Below are 18,964 nucleotides of genomic sequence, written 5' to 3'. Positions count from 1 at the left end.
TAGTCTGAATGTTCTTGTATCCTGTGAAAGAATAGATAGGAGGTTTCTGTTTGCTTCTCCACACTTGTTGCTTCTTTAGATATATTTTATGGCATTCCCTCCCACTTCTTTTCTCGAAGCTAAACATTCCCAGTATTTCCAGCCTCTGCTTACCCAAAACTTATCACCTGTTACTGCCTTTTTTGAAGCTCCAAATTGGGCTCACTTCTCTGCTGCCAACCATTTTGCGGAGATAATCAACAGAACTCAAGAGGCAGAGTCTCTTGGCAGAACGCAGGCTGGTTTGGCCTGGTCCTGTCACACAAATCTTGACATTACACACTTCCTATAATGAACTTTCAGTACCTTTTCTTCACACTAAATTACCACAGCCTGGTCAGGTCACTTCTAAGACACCAGTTCCTTCCCACCCAAAAACCTCATTTTAATGGCAGGGACGATATCTGTTGGCTTTGCTGTTGTGGGGGCAAGCACTGATTTGGATTAGCTGTGGATGTAGCTCTTAATACAAGAACCCGCATTCACAAAATCTCTGAATGTTTTTCAAGTTTGCCAAAAATATCTAAAGGTCCTGATAACAGCTTTGCAACACTGCAGTTGGGGAGTACATCCTCAGTGAGGAGAAAGGTTTGTGCACTCTTGTAAGTGTATGAGAGAGAACATGACAGCAGTAAGCTAGACAGTAGCAGTGCTGGTCGTAAATTCGGTACTTTCTGTTGCCTCTAAAGACAACCAAGAACACTGGTGTCTTAAATTTCTGAATGCTATCTTCATATCTTTATATTTAATACCCTTTTAGTAGAAAGGGTAACACTTCTATCTTCCAGGAAGAAGTTTTATGTTGGGGTGAAAAATAGCCTTATAAAGCCGGACCTTTACAAAGAAAAAGGACATGTGTGTGTCACATGTAGTGGCCATTCCATGAACTACACTGAGCCAGCTCCAAGACTTAGGATCACATAAGGATAAACCTTTTTCCAGACTAAGCCCTTAACAGAAGATTGTGTGTAAGCAACATAATCTACAGAGGAAAAACTTACTACATTTTTTTTTAATCGTAACTGAGATACATTTACTGAGCACTGCATGATTCCTTCCTTACAGAAGAGTAGCCTTTTAGATTTTTGTCCCCTCAAAACATGTGCTGAAGTAGCTTCTTCCAGCTGGTGTGCTTACTCCATAACTTTTCTATTAAAGGGGGTCGTGAAGCTTTCTGAGTGGCCATCAAGAGTAAAGCGTTCACGGAGCAATTCTTGCTTTCTTACTAGCTCCTCTGTTGCGGCTTCAGGGGTCCAAATCTAGAAAATAAAGGTATTTGTAGTTAATTTGGACATGACTTCTGCAACTGAAGCATTAAGAAGATACTGTTAGCCAAACAGAGCCATGTTCTAGCACTCCTTTCCACCCTGAGACATAGAAGAAAACTAGTGCGGCCTCTCAGCAGAAGATACCACAACCATTTGTGTATGTACAAGCAGAGCATTCTTCCAATCTATAATATGCCATGGGCTCACGTTAGGGATAATGTCGGAAAGAAGATCCAAAGCTAATTGTTTAGAATGACTGACACAGGCCCAAGATCCTCAGAGTGGAAAATAGTAATTAGCCGTAGAGTCCCTGGCAATGTAGCCTTATTCCCCCGAGACCATTGCAGAAACTAGCACAAATCGGGGTTAGGGAAATGGTAAACAAACTTCAAACAAAACCTTTCAGTCAGCAATGGTATTCTTTTCCTTTTTAAGGAGGGGAAAAATAAAAAATTAAAAAAACTACTTCCCTCTGATCTTCTTTTTCTCGGTTATTTGCGAATGAGTATTAACAAGTCCCTAATACAAAAATTTTATTTCCAGTATTCTAACTCTAGGAAGTAAACATTTGGTGTACTGTGATCCATTTAGTTCAGTAACTGTCACTGATATAAGTAATCACGTGATAACTAATTGAGAAGGCAAGCTAGAAGGCGGTGCCAGTCCTGTGCACAAGGACTCCTATCCTTTAAGTACAAGAATGTAAAAATCCATACCATGAACATAGCCGCATTTGTATTTTACTGCGGGTCTACTTTAATCCTATTTTAAAACCTGATAAGAGCTTGATTTCCATGATGCTTTGTTTTATATAAATATATGTGTATATATAATACATATACACATATATATGAACCCTTTAGTTTACTCTTGTTTTGTGGCAATCTCTCTAGCCTGTGTCACATCATCTGTAAGCTAGTTGAATTGTGAAGTCATTTCATCAGATTGTTCTGGTTTTTGATCTACAGCAAGGTCTACCTTTAAATTAACGTGAATCTGTGCTCATGTCTTGCTACTGTACGTACTTTTTTGGGTTTGAATGTGATGTCGTCTCTCTTAGTAGCACCACTGGTTATCAAAGAGTTCAGATAAATAACACTGTCCTTAAGAGAATGTGTTGTCTTTTCAAGAACGGGGTTTTCTACAGCTGGCAGAGATATCTGTGAAGGCTGAAAGAGAAGAAGCTATCAGTTATACACATACATTGCATTTGGAAGCAAGGCGCACATCCTGCATCTTCTGATGCTTCTTTGCCCTCTATTTACTCTGTGTGTACTTTTCTTAATCTGTTCAGAATCTGTTTTTCTTAAAGCTGATAATTTTTTTTATAACCAAAATTTGTGAGGGAAACCCTTTAAAAGGTAGGTGATGACTCTCCTTCTTGGACACTAAAACATTAACCGCTCTTTAAGGCTCACAAGACAATCACCTAGTACCACCGGTGATCTCATCCTGTGCTGGGTGATGAATAAATAAGCACCTAAGGTTGTCGTCCTCCTGCCTATGAAAGTCCTACGCTATCCCTGACAAATTCAAAACATTTTTGAAAGGGGGAAACCAACATTTGGCTACTGGGACATATTTACTACACCGTTTGGGGCAGGACTGCAAAAGGATACTTCCAGCAATGCAGATACAATTGCATTTTCTCTCCAAATAGCATCCTGGGTCTGACTAACAAGTACCACTGGTAAATCGGGAAGATCTCATCCACAATAAGACAACCAGGATGTGGTCACGGAGGCTGATGTCAGCCTGGGAGCTAGGGCAATGGTAAGGTACTCATGGCTCCCGGGGGGGGTGCAGGAAAGGCGTTCAGAAGTACAACAGCCAAACATCAGTGTGGGATTTGAGAAACAGGAGTTGGGTCAACAGTAGAAGAGGAAGGATGTGAGACAAGCTGGGAAATGAGAAGCCAGCAAGCCTGATATCGCCTCAGTGAGTTAGATTAGCAGAATAAAAAGACCTTTCTACAAATTTGAAGGGCCTTGGTCTTATCCTGTGAAGAAACACATGCTCCCTTTAAGAAATTATGGTTACCAGTTGTTCAGTATTTACCACAACAGAGTGGATGATCATAAACTTCAGGATGAGGGGGAAAAGAAGAGGAAATATTTTTCTGTGTCCTGTCAGTGATACAGGACGTAATTCTTAAGTGGGACTGGGGAAGACGTGAAGTTCATGTAATTAAGAAGTCAAAATTTCAACCAATGATCAAGTACTAGTACTGGCAAGAACAAGCACTGGCTTCTGAAAATACTCACTTCAAAGAAACTGCCTGATTTACAGCTTTAGAGAGACATGGATGCCAAATAAATGAAAGAAGCACTCTACTAACTATTAGCAAATCAATCCTTTGTTACCATCTCTCATACCTCCTCTTTCACAGCTTGTACCTCTACAGGCATCAGTGTAGAAGGTGACTTTGGCTTCACAGCTTTTTCCTTCTCTGCTTCTTTTTTTTCTGGTATTTTTGGCAAATCTTCCAGTTTATTTTGGAGCAGATCAATTATTCTAGAATCTGCAAATACTTTAGCAATATCGAGAGCATTCTTTCCTGTATTTAAAAAACAAATGTCTGTATAAGCCAGAAAATGAACCTTGGCACTTGTTACTGCAACTGGATAATGACACTACAGTCAACTGAATTTAATTAGGCCTCTATTTTATTAGCCATTCAGTGTGCCAGGAGCGTGCCTGACACTGGTGTGAGGACTGGCAGTCATCAGCACTGCTTGCAGAAATAAGGCCTTGCAGAAACAAGCCTTGAAACCAAATATTGTAGGAATTCTTGGAGTGGTTGCTTTGCTCTTAATGTCCTGACATTTGCAGCTTAATATACTGGACCTGCAGGTTGTAATTTTGATCTTTGAGAGCTGAGAGCATTTAGCACTAGGAGACGGCTAGCATAGTACAAGGTTAGGAATGTAGACCAAGTTATCGTAGGTATCTACATCTTCCAGTATGTGCTCTGTGGCTGGCAAGGAGTCAAGGGAAAGCCCCATGGTTTAAATGGGGCGGAACACCTTCAGTGCTTAATAAAGGAAAAACTCTCCTCGATCTTGTGAGATGAGACCCTGTGGTTATAAGTAGTTGTGAGATTAAACTGCCGTGTGAATTAGAACTTCACATGGTAACAGAAATGGAGAATACACATCCCTTCTACAAGCAGGGATTCACCTATAAGACATTTTGGGAAGGAAAGTCTCATTATGTAGCAATGTTGCTTCCTATGCTAGAGCAAGAGCTTAAAATGTGATAAATGCTAACTGTTTAAATTACTCCAAAAATAGAGGAAATAATACCGAATGAGGGATCTGCTGTGAGGAGGCAACACTTCAGTATCAGTTCAGATTTGTTTTTCTGTTAAGTATTTTTTTTTTCTCAGGGAGCAATATTTACATGCTAAGCAGTAAGAAACTTTTTTAACCAGTGCTGCCTGTGCATAAAAACTAAGTGATTTAAATGGGTGGCAGAGTATACACTGGCCACAACTAAAATATAATCTTCCATCAAATAATGTTAATAACTAGATAAAATTTTTTCATTAAAGCCACTTATAACTCCATATATATCTTGTGAGGAGCAACAGTCTCCTTAATCATGTTACTTTATTTTCTAGATGCATAAAACCCAGGAAAGCTGACTACTTACAGTAGTGATTCCACACTGTAGAAAACTAATTAAACCTAACTCTTACCTTCATCCCGATCCTGATCGCAATCATAAATTCAGAATGCTTCTCAAAGTGTCCCAAGAACTTAAGGTTTGTTTTGTTGGGTTTTTTTTTTAATAAAACATGTATACACGTAAGGAAGCAGGCCTTTTTTGGAGACATTGATATTTACCATTGCTGTTTGTAGTTTGGATGTCAGCACCCGCATCAATTAAAAAATAGACTATATCCAACCTGCAGATCTCAATGGCTCTCATTAGAGGGGTTGCATTGCCTATTGCAGGTGCATCCACTGCTGCTCCAGCCTTCACTATCAGTTCAGCAATATCTAGGTGTCCGTTATAGCAAGCGTGATGGAGAGGAGTCCACATGAAATTGTCTGTTGCATTTACATCAGCTCTACAAAAGAATAAGAGAAGTTGTGGCAGGTGAAGCTAGCTACTAGATACAGCAACATCCACAGCTTCAAGTACAATGTTAACTGCCCACTGCAATGGCATATTCAATGTAAATAAATACTTTCATATTGCTACTGCTACTCTGAAACCATTTTAGTATCTGATATATAGCTTGTCATGGAACATTAATTCTAAGAGCATGCCTGGGTGGTGATCATATCCCCCTCTAAACCAACACAGTGTCCTCTACATGGAGGTTTTCACAAGTACAGGGAAAAACGGGCATTCAAACAGCTTAGTCCTCTAAAATGCTGCTGGTGTTTGTGCTCCAGCTTCACTGAGAATGGCAAAAAGCACATTAAAGAATTCAAAAAAGAATGCTTCTGGGCCAAGAACAGGTGCTCTAAAACATGTCGCAAAATTGCCTATTGCCCAATTTACAAATGAGTTAGAGAAGGTCTATCTCAGAAAATCTGAGGATTTAAAACTTTTTCAGCCACTGTGTTGCTCGACTAGATCTGTTTCTGCTCCCAGGTTAAAATTGGCATGTTCTGGAGGATGCAAGGGCTAGTTTGGGGGAGACATTCACCTTTGGATGAAGCTGAGAGGAAAAGAATTATCAGCCCTTTAGCAACTGGCTGCCTTGGGAGCTTTTGGGCTGGGCTCATGCAAAAGCAAGGCTTGGGGAACAAGAGCCACTAGAGCCCCTTCATGGTGTTAAAAGGGAAGAAATACGGTTTCCCCCATATCTTTGAAGGAAGCACAGTCTGTGACCATGCCCAGATCTGCAATCTCCCACATGTGCCATGCGTGGGTTCAGAAGGGGTCAAAACCTCATTAGGGGATTCCCCTGCACTCAAGCAGAGTGAATTACTTTCCATTGTATTTAGGACAACCTAGAGGTCCTGAACTGAATTAGGGTCACTGTCCCATTTACTCTAGGGACAAAGAGCTGATGTCTTCCCAAAAGATATGGAGAGAGAAGGAAGAAAAAAATTAAGGAAGGAAGCTGCTTCCAGGGATAGCTTTTTTGGTCAGATGGTTAATATTAAACTCTAGATCAAAAGAACAGATTCATCTGTTCATCTTTTCTTGTTTAAATTTTTAAACTTTTTCAAAATTCTACCTTTGGTGAGATCTTATTGCAGTAAATTCCCCAGACTTACCAGTTTTACATTTGTTATCTTTCAGTTGCTTAGCTGTTATGGTTTAGTCATATGCAGTTTTTATTTCCTTTATATTTCTTGTTAAAATAAGCTGTTCCAGTTATTCCACTTTCTCTCTCAACCCAACCTCCATACCTGTACTGATATTCGCTCTGCTCCTGAATCCCTTTTGCTAACTTCATTCTATCAGAAACAAACCAATCGAAGGGAACAGGGGCAACACAGCACTGACTTAAAAATTCTTCAGCATTTTCTCCTGATCAAACATTGAATTTGCCTTTAGCACAAATTTAATTTACTTCTGAGTCTTTCTGGAACAAGATAGAAAGTGGATACCACTAGTTTATGTTTAAACCTCAGCATTTTCTATAGCTCTGAATAAATGTTTTGTTTTCTATTCGATAGGGATTTGTGATACCGTACTGAAAAGGTTGTATTGTAGAAAGTATTTGAACTCCCATGCCAAACTGAAAGTATCTGAAAGTCTGCGCTGTTGAAAGATGCAAAGCTAAACATTGTACTGATAACTTTCCTCTCCACTTTCTGATTTCTGTCAATTTAAAAATCTCAAATTTGGTACTATTTTTTTAAACTAAGTGATTACATTTCTAGGTCTAACTGTTAAATATGATGAGATGTGACTCCAGTGCTGTCTAGTGAGGCTTGACGAAAGCAGTGGAGATCAATTTGCTAGATTAATTTGCTAACTCTTGCATCCTTATCTTTGGAAGACCTGAATATACACATTTACACAACTTCCCGTGTGCTCCAGGAATGTCAGTGTAATTACCAGGGTGTGTAAAGATCCATGTGCTGTTAAGTCTTTGCAGGAATTGACTACAGCCACTTATCCTTAGAAATGAATGTTAAAATGAATTCTAGCTATAGGTAGAGAACAAAGCTAATGTGAATATCTTTGAAAAATGTTCATTTAAGCGTTTATGTGAATGACTGTAGGACTACAGCAATCTGACAATAAAATAGAGATTACACTATTACACAAGTATGACTGAATCTTTCTTAAATTGCTTTCATTTTTAAGCTGTCATTGAGATTTTTCACAAGTGTGTCTGTAGGCTACAAGATTGCTGAAGCACTTCTAAAGTGAGGAGCAGACTAAATAGCAGCACATGCTTCTGTGTAAATCCTGCTGCCTCAGCCTGCTGAGGCTGCAGAGGAAAGCGATTATAAGGCTTGTCCCCTTAAAACATTTGCCTGCAAAGGCCCTGGCATGTGGAACAGGGAAGTCCAGGATTGCCTTGATGATTCAGGTAAGAGTACCTTGATGATTTCAGGCAAGTCACTTGAGCCAGATTTCCCCCAAATCATTCATCTGATTTTGAGAGTTCAGTTTTGAGGATGCACTATTTGAGACGTGGGTATGAACTAACTGCAGTTGCAATAGACTGGATTTGTAGGTACTCTGCACGCGACCAAAACATCAACAGCCCAGACGCAAAAAATTTCAGACCTGGGGAACTTACCTCTTGGGTGTTTCTATTTCTCTGTTACTAAAATGTGAAAAATAATAAACTAACCCCTCTAACTCAGGATCTTAGGGAAATAACTTTAATATTAAACGTTATGTAAATAGAAGACAAACCATAGTCTGTTGAATCCAAATGTTTACTGGGAACTTATGCTTTTGAAAGCCTTTCCAAAATAGCAATTTTAAAAAAATCTCTGAAATGATCTTACCCCTTTTCCAGAAGATACTGCACAACATCTGTGTTCCCACTTGCACATGCAGCCATCAAAGGTGTTTTGTAATATTTATCTTTTATGTCTACTTGCACACCCTCCTCAAATGCCTTCTGTAGAGACAGAATGTCTCCTGCTCTGACAAGGTAGTTAATATTCATGTACGTTTTCCTTGGCTCATCTATATACCAGGCACGGTCATCGTGCACGGGATGGGCAGATGGGTGGTCTCGGTTAAAATGGTAGCTATCAGCAATGTTCTGAATAGCCTCAATCATGTACACAGGGAGGCCATCTTCCCTACGCGGACACGCGCTCTTCGGAATAACACAAATCGGCACAGGGATGGCAATGCCTCTTTTGCCTCTTCGTTTCTTCCCTTTCTTCCCCTTCTTCCCTTTGGGTCTAAAGGACGTTATAAGATAGTTTTTCTGCAGGTATTTAGAGCCTTTAAAAAATTCTTCAGTGTTGATTCCCTCAGGGTGAGATCCTTCATGCATTTCAGCAATAGTTTGTATTTGTTCAATGTCCACAAAGGCACACTGCTTCTGAATAACTGATATAAAATCATCTTTAGCTACCGTCCCATCTCCTTGGTCAACGGCCTCAAACGCCTTGCGGAGGGCAGCCTGGTGCTCTAAGGACCAGTCGTATAGCCTCAGTGCCCAGCGGGGATTGTCATCCTTAGCCCCAGGCTTGGACTGTTTTATAAAGGTATTTTCAATTTTACGCAATTCTGCTGCTGCTGCTTTAAAACCGCCATCCTTGGCAACGGCTCTTGGGGTCTTTGTTAACAAGTTTGTCCATGTAGGATCACAGCCTAAAAATGTGTACACAATTTCACTGATAATGCAGTGGAATTAGTAATTACTGATTATGTAATATAAGAGACTTGTAATACACATGCAACTAATTGCCACAGGTCTACAATTTTATACTGTCTTAACTATAAATAGCGATAGTAGGTGGAACCACATCATTGATCTCAGACTGGAAGGTTAGCCACGTGTCCGTATTTGTTTCCCAAAGGGAGATTCATTGGGCAACCCATGCTCTACTTATCCATCCACTCATGAATACGTATAGAAAGGCAGAAGTTCAGTGAAAATTTTGCATTTTTACTTAAAGTGGTGAGCAATGTTAAGAAGAAACAAAGATTAAAATGTCACTCACTGTTCTATACCCCAACCTTGCAATTTGGCGTTGGATCACTAGTTAAACATTTGAATCACAAGAACAGAATGTAGGATTTTGCATGGTGCTCTTGAATCAAAGCTTGAGGTGATATAATTATTGGATTAAGTTAGAAAATGATCATAGCTTCTTTGGAGTATGTTTCAATGCCCACGGGCGCCAAGTTTTCTCCATGACTACACTGAGATAATTTTTTTAAATGATCAGCAAACCAAAAATTAATCTTCTATTGGAAGATTCAATACGTTACTTCTTAAAAACAACTAAAACCAGAACCACTCAATACAGTCCAGTTCTAAATTATACAAACCCATGACGTTTCTGCTGCATTCTTTAAGGAATGTTTTATCTCAGCCATATTACTAGAAATAAGTCATAATAGCCTATGATAGGCACTTCTCAATGAGAATTACACATGCTACATGATACTTCAGAGAGTCAAATCTTTCATAAATGCCCAAGTGAAATCTTTCCTTTAGCACAGAAAAAGAATATACATTATAGTTGCAAAATAACTTATTTTTAATGTACCTCTTTGTCCTATAAACTTGCAGCAATTTGCAAATCCTCCTTCCGCAGCGTAATGAAGTGGCGTGTTACCATTCATAGCAATCAGGCCCAGGTCTCCATTATAAGCTGAAATAATCCTCAAAATCTAGAAAAACAAAGACAGTACCACCAAAAATCTTGTTTGTTTCTTAAGATGGGGAAGTGCAAGAATGATTTACAAATAAATGCAGTATCATATATTCCCGGTTTATATAGTAAACTTCTCTCCCACGCCCAGCTGATCAATGTGCACATAACATTTGAGTTTTCTGTAATACTGTGCTTACTTAACTGAGGAAATAGAAACCTTGTGCAGTTGTAGACATCAAGGACAGTCTTCACTCCTGCCAGCCTAGTGTAGGCCACTGTCTTAAAGTAACGCTGATGTTGCATGCACAATCAAAACTGCATAATTTTATATACTTTGAAGATGATATGGGGGATAAGGAAGCAAGTGCCTACCTGCAGCTGTTTGCATCTGCCCTTCTTATAATGGTAATGTTTCATCCAAGTTACACAGCTGTGACATGCTACACGTTGAGAGAAACAAGCTCTCCAATGGAGCAACAGCTCTCCAATGGAGCAACACCAGACAGCCATGTTAGCACACACACTCAGAGGTACCTTGGCAAAAAAGGCTCTGCAATTATGAGAGAGTTTCTATACTGTTGGATTTACTTAAAAAGAAGCTGCTTTTGATTGCTGATTATTATGCTTTGATCAGCTGAGGTACTGGACTCAAAAAAAAAAAAAAAACCCAAACCCAAAACACCCAACCCCCAAAAAACAAACAAAAAAACCACCCCAGATTTGGCTTTGCAGCAATGCTTTAACGCCACAAATGATGATACCTCAAAAAAGCCTCCTTTGGCTGCAAAATGTGCAGCACTGTGTCTTTCAAGGTCAAATAGGTTAACATCGACTCCTCTCTCAAGTAGACCACGCACCAGCTCGAGAACGCCTTCTCTTGCAGCTTCCATTAAGGCTGTGCGACCTGTAGCCTACAAGGTAGCAAGAAAACAATTCAGAATTTGTTTCGTAAGCTAATTCAGGTTGGAACAATATGATCTGATTGTTGCAAGGTGGCATAAAACTGAAGGTCTCCTTTTAAGGTATGACCAGAAAAAGGAGACGAGTCTAATAGTTTCAAAGACACTTGTAGGTAAACTTTAAGAATCTAGTCATAATGCTGCTAAAATATGTGTAGTCAAATCCCAGCGACTCAAGTACATTTGTAACTTGAGTCCCTTGAATAGTCCCCATGAAAATCAATACCTTAGTTAAGGAATTCTTTATTCTGTGTGCGTGCTGTCATGCATGTTTACAAAATTTAACACAAAAATACCATCTCTATCATGAAAGAGCATAAGGCGCTATGGCTGGAGGAGTGCTACAGGGAAGGCAGAACAACCGGGGAATTTCACTACTGTTCTGTCTGAGAGGAAAAGTTCACAGTCTAATACATTAGTGCTGTCTCTTTTTCTAGATAATAGCATATGTTTGTGATTAGCAATACCTATTTTCTTTATAATGGCTGACTTTGGTAGATCTGGTGACCTTCCCAGGAACAGAGCACATCTTGGATCAGGGATCGCCTGCTATTAACATGTTGGCCCACAGCAACACTTTAGAATATCTGACTGCATGCCGCTCTACAGAGGGGCAGAAAGCAGTGAGCCGTGGATATGTTCCACTGAACCATACGTTCTTCCCCGATACCTGTCTTTCTCTGGGCCTAGCAAACCACTCCCATTATGTGGCCAGGTATGTGCACATCATATTACAAAAAAAAAAATGCAGGTTCATGCACTGAGTGCATGAAGCGGACACATGCATGGGAGGATGGGATAAGGATGTCCAAACGTTGATTTTTGCTATAGCTACAAGCTAGGAAGGATACTGCAAAACTAGGACCAAAGCAAAAGCCATGGGTAGCTTTAAGGGGAAGCTTGAGCTCCTTGACTTGACCAACAGCACAGAGCTTCAGTCCTTCAGGTCTTTGTTAAATTAAGGAAGTAAACAAATAAATTACTAAGATGTAGAAAAGAGAGAAAAGAGTTTCTTACGTCTCATCCCTGCCTTGATTCCCCATCAGATTTTTCATGCTGGACTCATGTTTTAATGTACGTTATTTCAACCCTGAAAACCTTAGGGCACATCCAGGCAAAGTACAAATCAGCATTGCTCCACTGAAGTACAGTGACCTGCAACTCCTAAGAGCTGGCCCAGTTACATTTTGTTTTTGTAAAATATTTGCACTCTAGTCTACAAAAATCTAAACAAGGATACATGGTTCAAGCAGAAGACTTAAATCCCTGCTCCTGCAAAAAAGGGTGGTACAGAAGAAGGGAATAGGCATGGCCACAGAGTTAAGCACTTGTCACTGCTTTATTATTTTAATGTGAGGATTTAAGGTCATATACTCTACTCCTCTGGTAACTATATGTCTGTATATATGTTCTTAGTTACAGAAATATTCATACTGGGTTTCTTGCATTGGGATTTGCTCCTCTTTCCAAGAAATTCAGACATATTTCTTTAATATCATGAGCTTGCTCACAGGCTTGTAGAAATACAGGCTTCCCATCAGTAGTACAGTTGTTGACATCTGCACCATAATCCAAGGCAATCTGCATGCAGTGGTAGTGCCGTCTTGTAGGTAAAATGCAGTAAAACAAAACACCTGCAAAGAAAAACAGCAGGAATTATGGCGCAATACTAAATTATTAGAAAGGTTACTTAGGCTGTAAGCTTCACAGCTGAACAGACAAACTCCTTCAGTAGAGATCCATTAACTTCTCTTAGGGTATATACATGCAAAAAAGACAGCCCCAGTTTAGGGCCTTTGAACTTGGGGAGTAAACCAGCACTTAATATGTGGCAGGTCATGGGAGGAACATGATTCTCAATCGCAGGTTATCTTTCAGCTACGTACTGGAGAGACCTATGATTTAAAGGCCTAGACTGTTCAGGGAGAATTATTTTCACTTTCACCAAAGCTCTTATGGCCAATAGCTTCTGTTGAGCTGTAAGGATTACCCTCAACCACGGTTCCTCTCTACAGATTGGACACAACATATGTGGCAATGGTGATACGCAGCAAGAGGTCATTTGATGGTATTTCTGATTTGATAAGGTTCCCTTTTACTTACCTTTCCCTTCATTATCCACAGCAGTCATGTCTGCTTTAGCTTTCACTAACAAATCCAAAACCAACTCATGGCCTAGCTCAGCTGCCTTCATTGCTGGAGTACATCCCATTTTGTCCTGGACATCTGGATGAGCTCCCTGTTCCAGCAAGAAGCTGCACATGTCATTGTCATTTTTAATGCAGGCCAAATGAAGGGCACTATATCCTTCCGTAGGCTCTGTGAAATTAATGAGATTTGGGAACCCGTTCTGGACCAGCTTTTCAATTTGCTTCTTGTCTTTCTGGTGAACGCACTGAAGAAGTTTGTAGATCTGTAAGTTTAGAAGCCTGTTATCTACCGGTAACATCCTGGAATAAGAAAAAAATGGCTTCTTTCAAGGAAGTAATTTCTGCATGGGGAGAGAAGAAAACATGTAAACTCAGAGATGAGATTATAATTACATGCCAGTAAGAACAGGAATCAAACTATGTTCAAGGCATGAAAATATCCACTTGAACTTGAGAGAGCACTAAGCTTTGAATGAATTTATCTCATTTAGTATATACAGCATATATAGAGACTATATAAACACACGTAGCACCTTGCAAAGTTGTTCTTCCTAGTCTTCAAACTGTTCTGAAGAAGGCTTATTCAAGGTGAAAATTAAGTTAAGAAGCTGTAAGGTAACTGCTTTTCATTCAAGGAACTGTTATAATCTACAATTACTTGGAAGCCTAAGGGGAGGCTGATCATCTGTCATTTTAGTACTTCAAAGGGGAAAAAAAAAAAAATCACAAGTCACAGCGTCCTCTGCACTTGCTGAAACATAAAATTGATACTAGCATCACCTCATCAGTACCTGAGCACCTTTTTTTTTTTTGGTAGCTGATGCATGAACTTTCTGCTGGGCTATGTACATAAAAGAGTAAATTGCGTTTCTCTGCAGCAAAACCCTTGGGGAAAAAAAGATGCAGACAGGGAGGCACTGGCCTGGAAAAAGGTTCCCCCAGGTGATGCAACACATGCTTCTTGAGGAAAGTGCGGTGCAGGAAACCAGCTTTGCATTTGCCTCAATTCTGAATTTTTTTTTAGGCTTTTTAGCCTCTTTTAGCTAGTCTCAGCACTTGTGGCTGGAGGGCCAAGCAAGGGTCAGACATTATAAGGACCATTTCTGAAGCTTGCTTAAGTGGATGGGAAGCTTCCTATCAGCTTCAGCAAGCCTTGGGTCAGCCTGTCCTCCAAAAATGACAGTGCACTTACAGGACATGCAACAAAAAAACATGGAGGAACAGCGTCCTGTTAGGGAATACTTGGGGTTTGGGGGCCGGGGGTTATTAGCAATATAGCCTGTAAATGGGACCACTCGGCAATCTGCCTGGCTACTGCTTGGTGCTTTGTAGATGTCCAAGAAAAGGGAGAGATGCAGAAGGATGCACAATTCCAACAAACTTTTTGAGGCAACACCTCCCATTCCGGAAAGGAAGCCTGAGAGAAAACTGCAGGAAGAGTTGAAAAAAATGAATGAAGGCTAATCATGTTGGGAATGGATAGAGCACGGTAATTTTTGTACCACAGGTACAACATGCCAGTTGTCATTTCTGTAACTACCACCTTTCATTTCTTTTGAAGTTCTGTGGCCAGCCTATTTTTGGAACAACAGAGACGGGGTCAAGTTTACTGTTGACAGATTGCTGAGAACTGTCCCTCTTGCGTTTTCCCCTGCTAAACAAGCTACTTGGCACTCTCCCTGTGCATCTGGCCATGCTGCCTAAAGATACCTGCAGCCCCGAGTCAGGCGCTGTGTGCAAAACAACCCCATTACACCGTCTGACACATCTGACCGCAGCTGATCGCTCCTCCCCTGTAACAGAGTTAAAATAGCAGAGGTGTTTCAGGAAAGGAGTAAGGAAAAGGTAGAGAAGGGCCGTACGATGCCTGGAGCCACTTAAAAGCTGCCCTTTCTAGTCTATGGAGCATTGCAAAAATATTGTAAAATGTTCATGTTTTGCTAGAAAAACCGTTTGTCGTCGTAACAGTTTTGACCAGCTCTACACTATGTTTTATTTGAATGTCATTATTACTAGAAGCCGCTCACTTGCCCAAGTGTTTAAGTGAGCACTGAATTGCAAAGACTCTTTCTCTTTGCAGTGAAATCTGCTCAGAATAGGTCAGCTGCTCCCAGAGTTTGGGGGCTTTCTCCATTTAAATATGCCATTGCTTAAATGCTAAATTCTTTTCTGTGTAGGTCTTACACAACCCTCATTCTGATCATATACAAAGTATATTCTTACATTGCATGATTAAACCATTAAGTAGCAATAACTTAAATCTGTCTCCTGTGCCTTGTTTATTCTCATCCCTACCATGCTGTGCTTCTTGTGGCATATTGTCCTGTGAAAGGGAATAAATGCAGAGATTTTTTTTCTACTGACAGGGGTTACAACTATAGCAGCACTCTATTCCTAAATAAGGCTACTTCTGGGTAATGCTCTGGTAGAAGCGAAAACTAGAGTCCCCTATGGAGTCTAGCTTTTAGAGCCTGAAACGTTAGGAAGTAATTTCTGAGCAAATCCTCAATACAGGAAGTTTTTCCTGGCTTCTGAGCACAGGGGAAGAAGTGGTGCAAACTCTGCAGGGGTTGTGGCGAGGAGCAGCAAGAAGGTACTGCAGGGAAGGCTCTTACAGTACTTACACCACTGAAATTCAGCAAAAGAAATGTTTTTAAACATACTTAGATGGAGCTGACAAGCTTAAATGTTCTCTCATACTCTTGTTCTGTTTCCCACTACCCTGCAGCAGTAAGGAACTTGGGTTTACTTCCGAAAACTGGATCCTTTCTTCCCACTGTTATTCATTATTTGCACCTGGATTTTGCACAGCATTTTTTCAGGAACTCATTTAGGATCAAAACTTGCCTTTTCTTCCCTTCTTTCTCACCCCTGAAGCTGCAAACACTGAGGAAACAACATTCTCCATGGAAATAGGTTAGTAATGCTACAGCACACGAGCTGCATTGCAGTTGGTAAAAATCAATTCAATGAAGGCACAACTGGACACAATATTCAATGCATATGGATTTGGATTTATTTAACGGATTATCCTTGAGATTCAGAACAATGCTAGTGCTACCTCTTGGACAAACACTACACTCAGTCTCTGAAGTACAAGCATATCCTAGAATGCTGTGTTTTCCAGCGGGTAAAATGACACACTTGCAAAGCAAGTGTGAACCTAAAGTGCATCTTACACACCCAAGCAACTACTAGTTGTAAGTAAACACCTGCCATCACTGATGTTCCTGTTCCTGCCAGCATCCACAGCAGTGACACAGCAAAGGGGCAAGTGGCACAGGCTGTTGCAGGAACAGCAGCAGCTTTGAGAGGCCACGGGAGAATCAGCAGCCCTGTTGGGAAAGGCGGACATGTGCTGCATGTGTGTTAGACACCACAGAATAGGGTTGAAAAACCACAAACCACACAATATTCTTGCAATGTCCCTGTATATATGTCCAATGATTATTTTAACTACGTGATTAGGTATCACTTGCTCCCTACAACCTCTGCCTCATGCAGGACATGAGATTGACAGCACACCTTACACTTACTGCACACTTTCCTTTTTGCTCACAGGGTAACGTATTACACTCCATTACAATTTTAGCCCCAATTCAGCCTGATCAGTTTTTCCTGGTGCTTCTGAGATGCTTATCATGGTATTCTTTTAATACTTCACACACCGTAACAAAATTATTTCCGTAAACATAACTGAAATTATTTTCATCACAATGGTGGTGTTATTGCAATCCAACCACGAGTGAGATCCTCCCAAGTTTAAAGTCTTTGCTTCAAAGCATTAAGAACCAACAATTTACATGAAAACAACCGTAACATTCTAACTGTGACAGTTAATATTTCTTTGCAGTATTTCTTGAAACTCACTGGATCAAGTTTTATTAGAAGTTTCTACAGTAACAGAATCAAAGAAAGACAGGTGGGGTAGAAAACTCTACCCAGCGACAGGTAAAGTTACAAGCAAGTGAAACAGGCTTCTATAATGAAAATGTAACTACAGCACCCTGCAAATTTTCATTAAGTAAATACTACCAACCATACGTACTTCGTAGAGTTTTTATCACTTAACCTGCAACAGATCTTTTAATGGAAAATGAGGGATTGTTAACGCAGCTTTGAGACAGTCATGCTCTGGGGAGGACTTCATGAAGCTATAGTCATAAATCCCAAGCTTGCTACATCTGCTTAGCAACAATTTTATCTGTTGACAAACATCAACAGAATCGCTACCTTCATTCTGCCAGCTTGTATCATCGTTTTGGTTGAGAGCATGAACTCATTTCAAATTCAGATTAATCCTTTTCCCAGTATACCTAGTATTAAGAAAATAATTTTAATCAAATTCTTGTTTTCTCACAAAGCTTTCCAAGCTGTGATCGAGGTATGTTGATAGAGAGGGAAGGTCTGGTGGCCAGGGCTCTCACTTGCTGAGTCTCTGTCAAAGCCTGGTGCCTGACTGCTGCTGGAAGCACTTGTGACTCCTTTTTTGAAGTTTTCAACATTTTTCAGTTTCAACGTTTCAAGTTGAAAACATCCCTTTAATTATCACTATTCACAAACCAGCAAACAAAATTTTCATATGTTTTATCTTTAGCGAGAAAAAATAGCTTAGCACTTTCTAAATTTAATGCATTTGCATGCTGGCCATAGAGATAAGCATGAGCTCTATATGCTGGTATAAAAGGAGCCAATATGGCAACAGTGCCACACTATATTTGTAGCTTCATACAAATAATTGCACTGGATTTTTGGCTGTGACTAACGTTTAATAGGAGTGATGCAGCAAAATCTTCCTAAAACTGAAATCCAGTAAAATGAATAGCCTAAAATGATGGGTTTTCTCTTCTGAGCCCTTCTTGGTGTTAACTCTCAAGAAACGCTTTGCCTTGGGCTGAGGCATAGCATAGCACTGAGCGACGGTCACTTCCCTGGCGCTTCCTGTCTGCCCTTCTATGAACTGAGCAGGTTTCAATCTCATAGCAAGATCTCTGCCCCGATACAGCCCTCTGGGAAACTGGGCCCAGTCCTGAGCGCTGTAAAGACAGTCCCGAGGTTATGGCTGGATTAGATCAAAAGAAGCGCATTCTTTTGTCTTCAGTTTGCCTTGCAACTTCCAGTCACTTTAGCGTTCATCCAAACTGGAATGTAATAGAGCCCAGGCGGCCAGCAGCAGGCAGCCCTCAGGGCCTGCCAGCAGCTGGCAATCAGGTGTACGAGCAACACTTGCTGGGACAGGGGCTGAGGGGAGGTTGCTTGTCAGCTAGGAGAGCTCGGGCTTCCTGCAAGCCCCTGGACTGCTGGGGAGTTGGTGATGAGGTGCTGCTGCGCCCAGGAGCAAGGAACAGAGCGTGCAACCACTCTCACAGAGCCTGAAGTGCTGAGGGCGCTGGGGAAGCCAGGTAAGGAATAAAGCTGGTGTTAGTTGATTTTCCTTGGGTTGCAGCTCAGAGGAATGGGTGGCCTGCAGAGGAGACTGGCTTTAACGGGAGAGAAACTGCTGGAAAGGGAATACGTTGCAGAGCTGGCGTTGACCCACACTGTACTTAAGTGGTAAGGACTTGCTTGTCTGACGATGTAGAAAGACAAACTGAGGTAACTTCCAGTCCGCCCTCCTCCGAAGAGAGGTACCAGGCGTAAGGGGGGTGCTGATGTCTAGCGTGGAGTATTTCTTTTAGAAATCTGAAGCACAGCAGCTCTGTGGTGCCGCTCCTGCTGTGCCCCCCCCCCCCCCCCCCCTCCCGCCGCCTCTCCGGCTCCTCGCCCTCCCCGCC

At 40.9% G+C, this 18,964-nt stretch overlaps 1 protein-coding gene across 1 annotated transcript; it reads right to left on the bottom strand.

The window, feature by feature from the left end:
- Window positions 1–1,172: 1,172 nt before the first annotated feature.
- Window positions 1,173–13,489, bottom strand: ANKEF1 (ankyrin repeat and EF-hand domain containing 1). The gene is made up of 9 exons (XM_009282561.1): window positions 13,144–13,489; window positions 12,475–12,674; window positions 10,843–10,992; window positions 9,974–10,097; window positions 8,246–9,068; window positions 5,156–5,382; window positions 3,683–3,864; window positions 2,333–2,476; window positions 1,173–1,298 (listed from the first exon to the last, which is right to left on the bottom strand). Exons 1-9 carry the CDS (start codon window positions 13,487–13,489, stop codon window positions 1,173–1,175), a joined length of 2,322 nt encoding a protein of 773 aa, XP_009280836.1.
- Between the last annotated feature and the right edge of the window lie 5,475 nt (window positions 13,490–18,964).

This window comes from Aptenodytes forsteri, unplaced genomic scaffold (genome assembly GCF_000699145.1).
Source record: "Aptenodytes forsteri isolate BGI_AS27 unplaced genomic scaffold, ASM69914v1 Scaffold5, whole genome shotgun sequence".
Lineage (NCBI taxonomy): Eukaryota > Metazoa > Chordata > Aves > Sphenisciformes > Spheniscidae > Aptenodytes > Aptenodytes forsteri.
This window is presented reverse-complemented; position numbering and strand designations above follow the sequence as displayed.